This window comes from Ochotona princeps, chromosome 17 (assembly GCF_030435755.1).
Source record: "Ochotona princeps isolate mOchPri1 chromosome 17, mOchPri1.hap1, whole genome shotgun sequence".
Classification (NCBI taxonomy): Eukaryota; Metazoa; Chordata; class Mammalia; order Lagomorpha; family Ochotonidae; genus Ochotona; species Ochotona princeps.
In genome coordinates, this window is record NC_080848.1 from 25,473,048 (window position 1) to 25,491,181 (window position 18,134).

The 18,134-nt window shown below is 39.8% G+C and overlaps 1 protein-coding gene across 1 annotated transcript in view; it reads left to right on the forward strand.

The window, feature by feature from the left end:
- The window catches only part of ANKFN1 (ankyrin repeat and fibronectin type III domain containing 1), a 135,361-nt gene that overhangs the window by 25,461 nt on the left and 91,766 nt on the right, over nucleotides 1–18,134 (forward strand). The window contains exons 4-5 of the mRNA XM_004591002.3: nucleotides 9,567–9,761; nucleotides 11,419–11,532. Of these exons, the coding sequence (XP_004591059.3) occupies nucleotides 9,567–9,761; nucleotides 11,419–11,532 (309 nt within the window). The remainder of the gene's footprint in view (nucleotides 1–9,566; nucleotides 9,762–11,418; nucleotides 11,533–18,134) is intronic.

Sequence of the window (18,134 nt, forward strand, 5' to 3'; positions counted from 1 at the left end):
TCTTAAACAAACAGACAAACAAAAAGCTACCATTACTGAAGCAGAATCCCATAAATACTTCTTGTAGACTAGTATGCAGAGCTTAGGAAACAGGTATAGAATCTAAAAGACCTGAGGCCGCCATTATGGCTTAACAGGTTAAGCTACCACCTGCAACACCAGCATCCCATATGACACCACTTTAAATCCCAGCTACTCTACCTCTAATCCAGCTGCCTGCAAATGCAACTGGAAAACCAGTGAAGGATGGCCCAAGTTCTTGGCCCCCTGCCACCCACGTAGGAGACCTGGAAAAAACTACAAGTCTAGCCTGGCTCAACTCTAACCATTGCAACCATCTGGGGAGTGAACCAGCACATGGGAGATTTCTTTCTGCTTTTCAAATACACAAAGACTTAAAAATGTTTTTAAAAATCTAAAAGAACTATAATTCAGAAAACCCACATTCAGGAGTAATATAGAATACCTGTGACTATGAACTACTGATTGATGGTTGCTGTGACTCCTGCTCAACTGAACAACTGCTGTTTGCAAAGACCCCAAAACACTGCTCCCTTTTCTAATTAATTCATATCCTAGCCCCCAGCTCTTAAACCACTCTTTGACATCCGGCCTGCAGTATCTAGGAGGCCTTTACTGACCTGTCCATTAGGGCCATGCCTTGCTGAACACTGCCGGCACTTGACACAATTAAGGCCCTCTAAACAGTAAAGAAATTAATTCTTTGGCAATCTACAATCTATAAGTTTGTCATTCGTGTGGTTCTTGTTTTAGTCATTGACCCTAGGGTCTAACATGTGGTTGGTACTCAGAAATGTTCAAGTAAAATATTAGCCTCCATGATGAGCCTATCTTATGCCATTGAGTTATAGGTGCTGGTTTTAATGATCACATACACATACACATGCACTTGCAATTTATTGGAAAAAGACTTCTAAATCTTCCAGGAGCTTATACTACAGGTACTTTTCACGTATCACCACTGCTGCTGTTTTCCATGCATCACTGCAGAATTTCATTGTAGATATGACCTGATTATTGTTCTGTGTATGCTATTTATCAATAGCAGAATACTTCTCAGTTTTAGTCTTTCTTCCCTTTCCTCTGGCTGTGCTCTCCCACATCTCCATACCCCCACTTCTCTACATCTCCTGGTGACCTCCTCTCTGTCACCTTCTCTGGCACTGCCTGAGGACCAAGAAAGTAACATCTAGAACTCATTATGTGATTGCAAAACTGCTCTCATATTGAGGGTGAAGAAATGGCAAAGTTACAATCTTGGTAACCTTCTTAGCTTCTAGCTTCTGCAGTAGCTAATAGTTTGTGTTTGTGCTGGGACCAGTTCAGGCCATGGTTAAGAGCTGTGACTATATACTAATGAGGCTGGCTTTCTGTAAAACATACCAAGTGAACGCTATCCTTCAACACTGTCCTCCTGGGAGAGTGCACACCTGCTCCAACACTGCTGGCATTGCTCTAAACACTTTTAGAATCATCGTAGAACTCTGTAAGAAAATCTGACTTATTGCTTAAAGTCACACCTGGTTTTTGTTCCAAAGTAACACTGCCCTAATATCTTCATTCTTTATGTTCACGAGAGCGAGCCTCAAACAATTTAGAGAGGTTTCCTGAAATGCAGTACATTCTCAAAGCATTGAGATTTGTAGCCATTAAGAATACATAAAGGAAAAAAAAGGAATACATAAAGGGTGAGCCTTAAGTAGGTCTCTAGAAGGAGCCTAAAATATTTTATATGCATCACCAAATAGGGGTATACATTCTCAACCTGACTTACAAACCAGTTTTCCAAACCTTGTCTCCTAGGGTGCATGCCTCACAGGCTGCACCCTCTGTTCTGTTCCTTGAACTTACTGACCACCTTACCACAGGACCTCCAGCACTCTCTATTCTCCCCACTTAGAACAGCTGGTTGCCTTTCCTCTTGATCATAGTATGACCAGCTCTTCAGCATTAATGATTTGGCTTACCCAAAACATCTTCTAGAGAAGCCCTCTCTGGGCAGGAAAGCCCAAGTCTAAATAGTCACTTTCTAATCACACCTCTCTGTGGTCATTTTCTGCTATTTTTCTTGTTGTTCAGATTTGCTTATTTTCTGACATCCCTGCAGTAGAGTGTCAACTCCACAACAGTAACATCTGTGTGTTTCATTCATTGCTAAATCTCCTGAAAATTATTCAATAGTTACTGAATGAATCCCACACTGCTTCTCTTGGGGAGGAGTGTGAATATGCTGTTTCTTAGGAACAGGATTATTTTACTAAATATGAAGTGAACTGACGTTTTTTAAAAAGTCCAAATAATTAAGTATCAGAGGGATGCAGGCTGTGTTCCAGTCAGTGATACTAAGAAATCATAGTAGTAGTTCTATTTTTTTAACATTATTGCAATATTATGATGCACAAAGACCACATTCATAGTACGTACATTGCAAAGAAATTATCACTAATTAACATGCCCATCACTACCTAAGAGGTATATTATACCAGTAGCACTTGTCCATCTTGTAACTGAAAGTGCGTACACTTTGATTAATATGTTTCTACAAGGCCTTGGCAAACACACTCTATCCTGTTTCCACATTTTTAGTTCACTTAGATCTCACGTAAATCTAACATCTGACAGCATTTACCTTTTTGTGAGCGTTACAGCCTCCTCCAGCTTCACCCATCTGGTTGCAAATGGAAGAATTTCCTCCTTTGAAGAGTTGCCTTTCTTTTAAGTGTGCCTGCAAAACAGAATATATTCTCATCAAAAATTAAAATATTCAGATAAAGTTGAACCGTGTCTTCTGTTGTGCTCCTGTTTCTTGGGGAGATGCACATTTTCATAATTCAGGTTATCCCCAGACGCCCCAACATCCACCACTGCCATAGGTCTGGCAGCATCCAGACTTTCCCCCATCAGTCTTAACACAAAGACAATAATCACATACCCACAGGGGAAAAAAAATCAAATACTTAGTGTAGAGTAAAAGTAAGTGCATGGAGTCAGAAAGTTCTTATTTGTTTGTGTTTCTTTTAGGGAGTATGTCCATTTGCCTCTGAGATTGATGAGACATGGCAGAAATCCCTTTGCTGGATCACTTGTGCTGGTTTCTTAGGAAATTCCTAGTTACAACCTAACTTAACAGTACAGACATTGTGAATTCATGCTCTGCTGCAAAGACACAGGGGAGAACATTCCAGAACCACATGCACAGGTGTAATGAGTTCTAAGAGAAGAAATTTCCACAATAAAAATAAAACATTTAATATCTGGATCTCTAAAACCCTTTTGGATCACATTCTCAAAGTCCTGGGGAAAAGCCAAAAATGAGACAACCAATTAGACTTATGTGAAGAATCTGTGATTTCTGAGTATTGAGCCTTATCAAGATAAATAAATTTGAACCAAGTTGCCCTGTTTTTTAATATAAACCATTCAACTATTTGAATGCCTGTTATTTAATGTTCTAACCTGAGACAACTCAGTTTTGAAGTTGTAGATGGTTATCACTTATGAACAGCAGAGAAATTTATTAACAGCCATTCTTGATTGTCCAGAGGATATTATCTCATAATGCAAACTTTACACCAACGTCACCACCTTGTTTTGTACCTTGAATACACAGATGAAGTCAAATGTGATACCAGGTAGTATTATATATTTCTAAACCATAGCTGAAATTGAAAGTTTTCAATCTGGCAGGATTTTAAAAATTTGTTTTGTTTTGCTAGAAAAACATATAGCTCTTTAATAGTACTTTGATTTACTTTTGTATACCTCCAAAAGATACAGAATCAATGGGTATGCTATTAATAAAAATATAACCCTCTACTAATTAAGAATCTTCTGTGAGATAATAGGTGTTATTATTATTGTACACGAGATGCTTGCATAGTAACTGGTTAGAATCAGACATTCCTAAGAGGTAGTATGTGATCTGCAGAAACACAAAACACTTAAATCACATTGCTCCATTTTGGAGGAGAACACGTTATTTCTGCTTAGTACTAACAAAACACTACAATTCAGACTTATGGAAAATTGGGTAAGGCCTGCTTTTTATTTATTTAGTTTTTAAGATTTGCTTTTATTGGAAAGGCAGATTTTTACAGAGGGGAGAAGAGACAGAAAGATCTTCCATCTGTTGGTTCACTCCCCAAATGATCGCAACAGCCAAACCTGAGCCAATCTGAAGCCACAAGCTGCTTCCAGGTCTTCCATGTGGGTGCAGGGTTCCAAGCACTTGGGCCGTCCTCCACTGCTTTCCTAGACCATAAGCAGGGAACTGGATGGAAAGTGGAGTAGCTGGTACACAAACCAGTGCCTAAATGGGATCCCAATATTTGCAAGGGGAGGATTACCCAACTGAGCCATTGTACCGGGCCCTCAAGTGGAAAATTATGCAGGACCACAGGCAAAGGAAAGCGGCATCCAGAGCTGATTGTAAGGGCCATTCTCACACTGAGGTTAAATGATTGTCTTAATGCCTCATTTCGCTCATCAGTAAGAAAGAGACAATGCTAATACTGATAGAAAAGCTGCTGCTACATTTCAAAATGGCAATGCTAGTAACAGTTTAATATATTCATTTTTAAATTTTTCCCGAGCAACCTAAATGAATTGTTCCCTAAATACATCAATTAAAAAACTAAAATTAGTTGACATGTTTTCCCAAATGTTTTCAATTTTCAAGCAATTATCAACTGGATCTAAATTCACCAATGGTAAGGCAAGGGCAAAATGAAGCGCTCTATAAAGTTAGATTCTGGCAAAGAAAACTCCAATCCTTGATTATTATTTATCTTCAGATTTAAACTACCCATAACTGTATCCTTTGAAAATGACATTCCCACCTCACCCCACCCCCATCCTATAGTTCATTAGCTGGATAGGTCTTATAACAAACCCCCCCTTCCCCACCCCTGCCTCAGAATCCCTGGGTGGTAGCAATGCTGTTGATAATTACACACCACAATAGCACTGAGACTGTTTCAGGAGCTGCTTAGTGGCCTTGCCCAGGCTGACTGCTTTACCACACACCCACAGACCCTCTATTGTGCTGGCTGCGCCTGATGGAAGGCCTGGTTACTAGGCTGGGGAAGTGAAGAGCTGCAGTGAGGGAAAAGACAAAACCCTGCAAAGAGATCAAGAGCCCTAGGTTCAAGAGGAATTCCTTCAGTGGATGAAAGAGGAATGGACCCAAGCCAATGAGAGTGGATTAGCAAGAAAATGAATCCCAAAAAGGACACAGCCTTGCTATTATCTAAGCCCAATCAGTCAAAATAAGTTCACCAACTGAGTGCCAAATAGATGGCAGTTTGAAAAGTGCAATATACAGGGACCAAGGCGTCACAGGCATCCCTATAGGCACCGGTTCAAGCCCTCACTTCTCCACTTCCTACCCAACTTGCTGCTCATGGTCTGGGAGAGCAGCAGAGGATGGCCCAAGACCTAGGACGCCTGGATTCGTATGGAAGATCCAGAAAAAGCACCTGACTCCTGACCAGCTCAGCTGTCCTTGTTGTGACCATTTGGGGAGTAGACCAGCAGATGGAAGGTACCTCTCTTTATCTCTCCTTCCCTCTAACTCTTTCAAGCAAAAAAAAAAAATTAAAAATTACAATATACAAATACTAGATCAATTTGCATTCCATTTGGTTTAGAGAAAGTGCCCTGGATACTGAATTCTTTTAGATTTCCAAGAATATCATGCACACATTATCACACTTTCCGGGGTATGTTTACTGAATTTTTAAAGATTTATTTGTTTTTATTGGAAAGGCAGATATACAGAGAGGAGAGACAGAAAGGAAGATCTTCAGTCTGTTGATCCATTCCCCAAGCAGCCGCAATAGCCAGAGCCAATACGAAGCCAGGATCCCAGAGCCTCTTCGGGTCTGCTATATGGGTTGCAGGGTCCCAAGGCTTTGGGCTATCCTTGACTGCTTTCCCAGGCCACAGGCAGGAAGATGGATGGGAAGTGAGGCTGCCGGGATTAGAACTGGTGCCCTTATGGGATCCCAAGATTTTAGCCACTAGGCTACTGTGCCAGGCCCCGTTTATTGAATTTATACAGTCAAAAGTTTAGGCTGAAAAGCTTCCCATTTTCAGGTTGCAAAAATAGAAATGAAATTCCCAGAACAATTTCCAAGATATCAAATAATAATTTTACCATACTCTTACTCAGGATTAAATTGAAGTCAGATATAGTTATCATATTTACTTGCTTCTGCCTAGAATGCATTAACCCAACTTGCTAGGTTGATTATCTCATCTGAACAGATACTTGTATTGGCAGTGAGATACATCATTAGTAATAGGAAGAAGCGTGATTACTTTAAAAGCCAGTGGGTTTTGTAGACAAAAGAGATCTTTCAAAACAGTGTTTGATTTTGAAAACCCATTGGGAAAGAAAAAAATAAAGATTTATTTGGTGAAAACATTCAAAACTTGCTCAGTGACTACCTCTCCAACTCATCCATGCAATTACCTCTCACAACTGACGGGTGAGTGAAGTTGCAAGGGTACCTGGGGCCTTAGCCCGAAAACCAAAATCATTTCCAGATTTCTTTTTTAAAAATCCATTTTTTTGAAAATCTATTCTCTTCCGTAATAGGTGTCTTAAATTTTTAAAACAACAGGCATTCAGCAAGATTGGAGTGTAAAGTTTGATACTATAAGGAAGTTACATTCATTCTGTAGTTTCACAGATGCCCTCTGTACTCCACTCCACCCACCATCACCACCCCACGCCCTCAGAGTTTGAAATACCAAGGATCTAAAGAAGCTGGGAAAGCTCATCTGGCTCTAAAAGTCTACGTTCTGCCCTTGTTAGTCTGTGAAGAGACAAAATGTTTTACCTTGGAGAGAGAAAACGCAAATCGCATCAAGTTGCAAGCCTAAGAACCAAGGGAAAGTACAGAAACCAATGAGTTGTGTAGAAGGAGCCAAGCACAGTGCAAGAGAAGCCGCCCATCTGAAATGCCACCTGGAATTCACACCCATAATAACTGTTGTGGATATAAAAATTAATAGGAGGGATTTCATAGTATTAGAAAAATTTATTTTTATAAATCATGTGTCTATCACCCAAGTGTTGACGCATGCATGCAATTCAAACATCGGGCTTACAATAAAAGGCTCACTGAATCACTTAACAAGGACAATTCCCCCATTTTCTCTATAATTTGGAGTAGAAGAAGGAGGGGGCAGTGGGTAGAGGGTGTAGTTACTAGGTCAATTAATCAACCTGAAAACTGTGACACAAACTCTGACGCCTAACCTATGTCTAAAAATACACAAATATATACGAATTTGTTTTAAACTGTCAATGCCTATATTTAGGACCTTCCCAGCAAGCTATAATGAGACTGTGTTTGAGGGCTTCAGTCATAGCAGACGCTTAACATTAATCTGAAGTTAGTTAAATTAACAGCATTTAGTACTGACTTGTCAATCTTACTGCTCCAGGAAATTGCACCTTGAGGCTACTAATATTGCCAATTTTTCCACTGGAGTGTGTGTGTGCACGCGTGTGTTGTGTGCACTTTTTTTTTTCCAGAACCTCCACGTTTATACCCCATCATTGCTTCCTTACGCCCACAGCACTTATAGTATCATTTATTCTGGCCTCCTTTAGGCTTCCCCGGGGACCCTGCATAGTGTAGCTGCTCAGTGAAAGAGTTTTTTAGCTTTATATTTATTTGTTTATTTTTCTGTCATGGCTCATGACTGAGGCTTTAAAAAAAGTGTGACAGTATTTAGAGTACATGATTGACTGCTACAGCAACATTCATTAACCATGACAAATCTGCAGCCAAACACAGTCCTGAGTGTTCTAAACAGCAACTTGAAAAAGAAAGAAGAAAGAAAAGAAAAAAGACTAATTTTTTATTGACCTCATCTGTAAATAAATTTAGACTGATGGTGCGCAGGGGCAATAATAAATTAGTATTCATTTCCTGTAATTAATGCAAACATGCCTATGAACCCTGAGAATATGAATATATAACCACCTAATTTCCATTTCAAAATACACCTAACACATTTTTGCTTGAGTTATCTACATAAAATTTTCCCCTTCAGTGGAAGAATAAAATGGTTAGGTTTCTTTCCCACCATCCAGGGGGACATATTGTTTTGGTCACAGGGAATATCAAACACACCTCACCAGATCTACAGACCTTGATTCTGATTTACTGCATTATCTGTGTGATGTCCTAGCACATTCTCAGGCTGAAGCTGTCTGCTTTTTCATCTCCACACAGGAGGGAATACTCGGAAGTGACTACCTAGACAGGCTCTCACATGCATAACAGCCATGAATAGATCACAAGAAGCAACCCCAAGAATAAGAAATATTGACTGGAACAGTCAATCACATAAAGGTGGATTAGGCAAATAGTATGATACACATCAAACAGTAATCATACCTCAAGTACAATACGAATATGAGACTCTACAGCCTTCCTGGACAAGAAGGGATTGCATAACATACACTCTTGCCATCTCTGGAGACACTCCTAGGATCCAAATCACAATTACAGATACCATTGGGAGTAGGCATGTAGTCCATTAGATGAGAAACTGCTTGACCAGAACCCTGTATCACAGTAACTGGGTCAGGTCAATTCTCAGCCATTCCTCTTCCACTCCAGCTTCCTGCTAGTAAGTACCATGGGAAGCAGCAGGTGGCTGCTCAACGAATAAGCCACGTGTACAGGAGACCTGGATTGAGTCTGACGTCTTGGCTTCAGCCTGGCCCTAGCGCTTGCTACCCCAGGCATTTGGAGAATGAACAAGTGGATGGAAAGTCTCTCTCTGACTCTCCTCTTTGGACCTTTGTCTTTCCCTCCCTTCCCCTCTCCCTCCCTGTGTATATGACTGTCTCTCCCTGTTCCTTCCTCCCCTCCCCTCGTCTTTCAAATAAAATGAAGATAGGGTTTTTTAAGACAAAAATATATCAAAGACCAATGTATTAGTTCACCAGTCATCCAGCCATTGAAAATGATTAGCTCAACTATGTCAGCAATAGTGATATGCTTTGTTAGTGTAAAAAAGTAACAAACTTGTGTCTAGAAGACACATACGCAAAAAATCGCATATTGTAAAGACTACCACAAGAATAGAAAATCTGAATCTGGTTCTACTAAGCCAACATAAATAACAATTTAGCAGAATGCAACTTGTCTGCTGGATAGCTCTTAAGACCTTCCCGGCCCTACAAAGCTTTTGCCCCTACAATGTGCATATCAAGTGGTCCTCTTGGATACTTGATGGTAGAATCCTAATTAACTTTACTAAGCCATCAACTGGGTGCATATCACAAGGGGCCAGAGGGCAAAGGGAATATCTTAACTTGATGAATTAATCACTTAATCTAATGATAAATGTCACTCAAAAACCTTATCATTGTAACACATTATATATAAATTCAGGAATTTTTCCTCAGGAATTTTTTGAAATCAAGAGTAGACTTTCAGACACATACTGCCAAAGCTTCTCACCGCCCCCCAACAAAAAAGAAAAGCAATCATCCCATCCCATTGCTTTCCCTCTAGTTGTCAGCCTGGAAAGTCGAGCAATGCATCTCGATACTCTGGTCCAGGAAGCCCAGGAGAGGGTGAGTGAACTCTCTGCCCAGCTGGAGAATGAAGGATTCACTCTGGATAATACAGAGAAGGAGAAACAGCTGAAAGCTTGGGAGTGGAAATACCGGCTCTACAGACGTATGAAAACAGGCTTCGAACATGCCCGTGAGTACAAGCAGAGGACCTGAACATTTAACTAGACTGAACTTTGGTTTGAGACAGCCAGGCCTTCTTTTCCTGATTTTTTTCCAACTCTACAGGGTCATGGATGGCCGTTGTCAGCCTGTTTGGAGCAAGGACTCCAGGAGGCTGTAAAAGGGTCTTTGTCTTGCTTGATTTTCTGGCTCCTGATAGGTTCTCTGACCACAGTCATGAGGCCTTGGTGCTTCTGGCCTCCCTCCATCATGTCGCACTCATCTAGCGCTTTCCACCCGCTACGCCCTAATGCCTAATGACCTGGATGGTCTGATGCCCTAAGTGGCTATATTTTGGGATGTGGAGGTGGAAAAATATTTGTCTGCCTATTTGTCCAGTTTCTGCTTCAAGCTCAAGTTTAAGTTGTTTTCAACTCTCAACTGCGTTTTTTATATAGAGCAATAAACTGAACTTCAATTAATACAGGCCACAGAGAAGGACAGTCCATCAACCCATGAATTATGCTTTTGTCTGCACTTCCATCTCTACCAGTTCTTTTTGTTAGACAGCTTCTTTCTGAATATTCTTTAGCATTAAAAGTACCTCTATATACAACCTGTTATAAAAATGTAAAATCCAAACATTTGTGAAATATCAAATGTCATTCTATAAGGAGATTTAAACAACCAAAAATAAAACTCGAAATTCTAAATGTAATGGTAATGTTGCTTCATTGACTTGGAGACCCTATTAGTCTCAAAAATCTTAATTGTGATATAGATAAAGACCAAACACAGTGAAAATTATGTTGTAGTTCTGTGCATTAAGTATCAAATCTGGGCCTCATTTTTTCTTGAAGTACATTACTTGAGATTCACTAATGAAAGATTTTTTTCAAGATCAACAACCTTCAGCCATGCTGATACATGGAATTTTTAAGAAATTTAGCAATTGCTTTCATAAATACCTTTATGATTACACCTCACTTAGTAGAGATTAACACCAAAAACAGACCTATTTTTATACCTAATGCTATTTTTCATAATTTTCTGAATTATAAGACACCTTTTCCCGGGTGTTAGAGAGTACCTAAAACCATCATCGGTCCTTTAAAACTTGAGACTAGGGAGCCTGACATCTGTCCATACATTTTTTTCTCAGAACACACTGCCTGATGTAATGGGAGCTGTTGGAGACCAAGGTAAGTTAGAAATGTATACTGGCAGAGCTCAAGTTAGACATCGAAGCCACAGGCTCTTGGCTGTGTTTCGTCACTGTGCTCTTTAACAAGGAATCTGGCCTCCTCTGTGGGCTGCAGTTTCCTTATTCAAAAGTGGGAGTGTTTTGACTTTCTTCCCAATAGGGCTTCAAAAGATTCCATAGGGATGATTTATGTGCAATTACTTTTTGAAATAGAAGGGCCTGTCTGTTGCACAGGAGCCTGTCACTGCGCTTCCCCTCACTCAGGTAGCACAATCACCTACACGATCAGCAAGAGACTCTGGGAGGGCTTCTCTGGCATTATTTGCCCCTTCAGAAGATATTCTGATAGTCAGCCAAGACCACCACAGTCACCAGCAACGAGGACCAAAAGAGGGGATAGTGAGACTTCTAATGAAAATATCAGGGGGTGCTTCAAAAACGCAGGAACATTGTTGGAAAAATCTGACTTTCCTTTTTGTCTCAGGAGCCCCTGAGGTGCCCACCAATGCCTGCCTCATGGTGACGAGCAGCACAGCCCTCACTGTCACCTTCCAAGAGCCTCTTAGTGTTAATGCAGCTGTGGTGACCAAATACAAAGGTATGGTGCTCCAGGGATTTTCCACTGCTGCTGCTTGAGAATCTGTCATTTGAGAACCAACTGTGCATGTATTGTTTGTTGTTGTTGTTGTTGTTGCTTTTCTGTACGGTAGGACTGTTTTCATCCCTCTTACTCTTGGGGCTGAAATTCATAGATACATGAAAGAGCAGTAAAGTGGCTGAGAGTAATTAACAGAAATGACAAGAAAGAGGAAAGTTTGGGCTGCTGTTTCATACCCCTTAATGTTCCATTCCTGCTTGCAGAGGGATCATTCCATGGACGGGCCTGGGTAGGACACAATGGGGAATCAGACTTTAACCAAGGAACTGACACATGTGCATGTGGAATCTGCTGAATAAGAAGCATATAAATTGACAACTATAAACCAGGCAACCAGTATTGAGTAACAAAACCAACAAGATAAGGTTCCCCAGTGGTCAGAAAGAGCAAAGGAATGATTAAAATGGTAGAATCAGGAAATACCCCAGAGTGGAGGTTGGCATTTGGGATTGACTGTAAAAAGATGGCTAGGATTTGGACTAGATGGTACTGGGGGAAGATTAATTCCAAAAGGACAGGATAGAAAACACAGCCACAAAAGCAACAAAATGCTGAGCTCAGTTAGAGGAGAATTTAGAGGGGGAAGGGAAAGGAGCTTGGCTCTATTGGAGGTCAGAGTGTATGTAAACTAAGTTTCAAGATTGGGATGAGGGCCAACAAGAAGAGTGGGGCCTGAAATCAAGGCTAAGGAGTTTGGACTTTCTATGATGAATTCTGCAGGGTGATAGAAGAGGAGATCAGAGTAGACCTGGAAAACTGAAGTGTCAGTAGTGCCTTTGATGTAATAGAAGTTACATGGATTTAGAGCAAGAACAGTAATGAGGAAGCCATTCAAAAGAGAGGTCATGACAATATGACCTGGCTACAGTGGCAACAGATAAGCCAGAGGACAAAGTGATTTTAGAGGTGTTAATAAAAGTCAGTTCTTCTACAGAGCTTCCTATACTTCAGGCAGTTTAAAGCTTGTATATGTATGGACTCTAATACTCACAACTGCCATATGAATTCATCATTGACATGATTCCCACTTAACAGATGTGGCCTGAAGTCTCGTGACGGAGCCAGTCACAATATGTGGACTCTTGAATATGGTGAAAAAGAATGAAATCAGTTCTCTAATTCACATTAACATACAGAAATACCTTGCCAGGCCACAGGGCGGACCGAAACTGGGGGCACTATCGCTCCCTTGAACAGCAACAGGGCCTCAATGGACTTTTCTTCCCCTTCCTAGAGCTTGTCTCCAAGCAGAACTTCATACCTCTCTGAAGCCATTATTCTGCTTATGTTTCTGCTTTCTGGGGTACTTCGAATTTTCTAGGCAACTCCATTCTGTTTACAGTAAGAGTGTATTGAGTCCTTATCAATGGGTCTTCTCGTCCAGTCTAAGAAAAGGTAGTTTTAGGATGCTAAGCAACAGCAGAGGAAAAGAAGTCACTCAAAATAGCCTTGGCTTTGAATCATTCATCCTTTGAATCAATCCTGATACTTTCTCTTAGCTGTCTCGTGTGGAATTCAGAGTGTTTGCAGGCAACGTTAATTAAGGATGCTAGTCTTACTTTCTACCTCTCTCAGGATTTTGATGGAGGGTTTTAGCAATGCTGCCCAGCTTGCCATTTCCTCCAGCCATGTGATCAGTGAGCCATCAGGAGCCAATTTACGCACACTGTCAGCTATTTAATATTTGGCCATAATGCCAGCAAGTTCTATCAGCATTCACCTATTAACACTTCTCATCTCAGGAGACCTGCATCTGGGTGAGGTTAAAACAAAAGGTCACAGTGGGTTCTGTTAGTAACTAGAGAGGATTAATTAAGCATTATAAGAATTATCTGTTGCATTATGGCGTTAGGCATCCTTGTGTTCTTTTCTAACGTCATAAATTGAGTCCTTAACCTGAGTACGTTTAAGGGTTATTTAAAACAGCTGGCAGCCTCCTGCACCCACAGACTGCAACAGCATTTGTAATTCAGAGGGTGAAGTAATTAATTATAAAAACATTAGCAAAATTACCCTGAGACAAAGCTAATTATTATCTCTTTTTTTGAAAGAAGAAACAATTGAGGTCTCCACAAAATGAAATGGTAATTATCTAATTGGTTAGAGGGAAAGCTTACCCCTGCAGTGTTTAGGGTTTGGCAAAAACACCTCTTCCTACTCTCCAGAATTTCTGGGTGCAGCAAAACCTCAAGCCTATTTTGACAACTGAGTGTTTTCCCTCTTCATGTTCAAACCAGTGTGCATGTAAAAGAAAATCTGAATCCTACTTTTTCTCATTTGTTTATACTCATCAACATGTTTTGATAAGTTTATTGATATACAGGAATTTTTGTAAGAGCATCTCTTTATAAACCCTTCTTAGACCTCGAGGGCCATGCATGAGACCAAATGCCAAGTCAGCTTGGAGATTAAAGGAATCAACTTGAGCTTAAAACCCAGGAAACACTTTTCAGTAAGACCCTCTAGATTTTTCTGCTGGCATTTCCTCTTGGGTGCAGAAAAGCAAGGTTCATGGAGCTCATACAAGTTTCAAAGGGGCTTCCTCCTCAGATTCCAAGAGCCCTTGGATCTTAGGGTTTCATCTCATCCATCTTAACGGCTTTTACACAGAAAAACTGGAATCATTTAAGATGGTCTTGGGCTCTGTCAGTTCACACAAGTTGGCTCCACATATTTTCTTTACTGTCTTGAGAAAGCTGTTTGAACCCCCTATTTGCAGGTTACATGTTATTTCTCTCTTGGTCCAAAGCAGAAAACATTTTTGAAAATTGCTGCTCTTTGCAGAACTGAATGCTAGATAGGAAGGCATCCTGTAACAGATGCAGTAGCATCTGTCATCCCTTCAAGGGATCATATGTTTAACAGCTTTTTTTTTTCTTTTTAAAGTAGGGCTTGAAGTGGTCACACCTTCAGAGTCTGCTAAATTCTAAGATGCTGCAGTAGTCGCTGCAGGGCGTGTGAGTAGCACGTGGTACTCTTCCCCACCTCTCTCTCCACCTATCCCCTCGCCAATTACAAACTGCCACACTGTTTTCCTCCGTCTTAAACCTGTAATACCAAAATGCTTGGCTGCCCTTTCATTGACATTTTTTTTTTTAATTAAGAAGTACTTCTTGTAGAGACTGCCAGTTTCTTGCAGGAGCTGGTCACGTGTTCGCTTCTGCAGAGACCAAATCAGTGCTTTTCCACCCATCACCTCCAGTCTCTTTTCTCAGAAAAAGAAGTAGTCAAAGAATTCCAGAGAGATTCCCAGACGCATCTCAGCTTCACAAAGGAAATGTTCATCATCTGAACACTTAAACCACCAGGGCCAATCATTTATAATGAATTTGATATGTCAACTTGATAATAGCTTGATTAGTGGAGTAATCTTTTCAGTAGACAAGAAAAGGGGGTGATGCCAAAGATTTGCAGATGAGAATAATTGAACTGGCAACAAAAAAGGGGAAATACCCAGAGGACATGACATCAAAGAAAGTAGCTCTTTTTGTGTGCAGGTGAAAACATGGAAGTCAGCTGAGTGACTAAGCAACTGGACATACGATGAGAGAAATCGCAGGTGCAACAAGCCTAAGAATGGTTAAAAGCGGAAGGCCAAACTATCCCAAGAATCATTCCAAGCTAGTGAAACTTTTGCATATTTGATTATTCTGCATTCTCTACAAATTGCCAAATAGTCAGGATACAGCAGGTTTATCCTCTAACCATTTTGTGAACTATCTTAAAAATCTTTGCAGCAAGGAACAATTTAAAGAATAGCCTTTGTGGAGCTGGCAAGGAGGAATAGCCAGGTAAGCCCCTGAGATACCTGGGATAACCAAATCCCACATCAGAGTGCCTCTTTGAAGCTCTGCCTGTTCCACTTCTGATCCAGCTTCCTGCTCATGTGCCTGGAAGACAGTGGATGACAGCTGAAGTACATGGGTCTCGGCCAGCACATGAGACCAGGATGAATCTGTGACTTCAGCTTGGTCCTGCCCTGACCACTGGCGCTTTTGGGGGAGTGAGCCAGTGGATGTAACAGGTCTTTCTTTCTGCCTTTCACCTTGCCTTTCAAATAAATCTCCTTTTAAAAATAGAATTAGTGACTTGTCAGTATTTTTGAAAACTTTCAGCTCACAAACAATATACAATTATATTAATAAGATCTCCATTCCCCCAATCTCACACCCCTCAAAGTCACGCAGACTTTTTCATCACGTACAGTTCCATGAACTTTTTGAGACTCTTGCACACATGGATTCAGAACATTTTGTACCAAAATAATTTTTTAATGTTCTTGAACATCTTGAATATCCTCACATATACATACAGCCATGTACCACATAGTTTCTGTAACAGGCTGCACATAAAGTGGTCCCATAAGGTCATATTGTCTAGTGATGTGGTAGCCATCTCAGTTTGTGTAAGTATGCTCTATGATGTTTAAACAGTGACAAAATTATTCAACAATGAATTTCTTAAAACAAAAAGATTTGTTTGTTTTAAAGGTAGAGATGGAGGAACAATATCCAATTGTAGGTTTACTCCCCAGTGGCTGCAACAGCCAAGGTTAGGCCAAAATCAGGAGCCACCTAGGTCCCCTACATTTGTAGCAGGCTCTGCAATACTGGAGATATCACATGCTGCTCCCCAGGCACACTGACAGTTGGATTGGAAGTAGAATAGCTGTGACTCAAACTGGCACTCCTATTGCAATTCAGGCATTCCAAGGGATGGCCTAACTCCTGCACAGCATACTTCATGGCCAACAGTGTATTTCTGAAAATATATCCCAGTTGTTCCATGATGCATGACTATAGACAGCAATATTTTGTATATCCTAATATAAATATTGTAACACTCTATGCCTAATTTGACAACTTAATTTTTTCAACTCAGTGATACTATTTCTGCAGCCCATAATATATCATGTATCTCTTTCCATGTCAGGGTATTGGGATCTTTTCCTTTTGTTAATAGTTGTACAGTATTGATATTCCATAAAGATGTGATTCTGATGGACATAACACTCTTAATTTTTTTCTATTTTATAATGTAGTCCTCATATGTGCCTCTAGGTTACTTGTCAGAATCTTTTCTTTCAAGAATGTTAAGCAGAAGTAGAAGGATAAATAGATTTTTAACTAGTTTTAGTAACTACCTCTGTAATTAGTATGCTTGTATGGCTGTTATTGCCTTATCAATAAATTTTATCTATGCAATTGTAACTATGAAAAGAGAATTTAACTCTTTATTAATACACATTCATTTAACTCCCATATTTTATAAACAGTTATCCTTCTTTCTATAGTTGTCAATAATTTACATTGTAAATGCGTACTTTTTGATATTACAAGGTCAACTATAAGCTAATTTCCTTTCCTATTTCCCTCAAATCTCTAACTACTTTTTCCTGTTTCTCACATCACTTGTCATTGCATTCTCTATTCCATTAGAATGATCCTTTCAGAGTAGTATCTATTTTTCTTTCCCAGAGAAGTCTCTACTCCTCTTCTACTATATTCTGATAACTGATTGAGTTTGCCACCTGCGAAACACAAATCAAAACATCAAAGAAATATTACTACAATCCTGTCATGGTGGGGAAAAAGTTGAGTAATGACAACACCAAATGCTGGCAAGGACCTGTTGGAAAATGGTACAGTCATTCAGGAAACAAGTTTGATAATTTCTTAAACAACTAAATGTAATCACCACACATCTTACCACTCACACTACTAAGCACTTATCCTAACAAATAAAAGTTCATTTCATACAACAACTTGCACAAGTTCTTCAAGAGGATTTAACAGCCAAGAGGCAGAAGTAATGTAGATATTTTTCAGTTGGAGAATGTTAAGCAATCTGTGGTATATTCTGACCACGGACCACTAGTAAGTAGTAGAATGAATCAACATACACACAAAATAACAAATGAAAAGCCAATCCCAAAAGGCTTTGTATGAGTCCATTTATACAACACTCCTGAAATGATGAATTAGTAGAAATAAAGAACAGACTTCTGGTTTGCAGGAGAGAAATGAACATGATTCACTTTCTCATTTTTCTATAGCTAACAGATGAATTTTAAAATACTTGTTTGCATTTTAAAGCATTTGGAGGAAAAAAGACAGGGAAGCATACATGTTATTTTGCCATATTCGCTCAATCTCTAAGTTACTTCTTACTCAGACTTTGTGATGTAATATTAACTTAATCCAACATACTTGAGAAAGCATATCTGCTATTTCAAAATGTATGTAAATTACTTAAGTGACATGTAACTGGGCTTCTGTATTATTTGGTGAGGGATTCTTCCCTACACTGATTTCTTCTTAACTGTGACATATATAAAAATGATAGACAACTAAAGCAATAGGAAAACACTTGGATATTCTAATAATTTCTTAAGATACAAGTTCCTTGAAGGCAAGAATTTGTCTTTTTCATTTCATCTCCTTCCTGCTACATTTCAGTAATACTGACTACTTTCTATTCCTAAATCAGTTCCCCCATCACAGGAGTTGTGCACATAAATGACTCTTAAGGCTGGAACACTA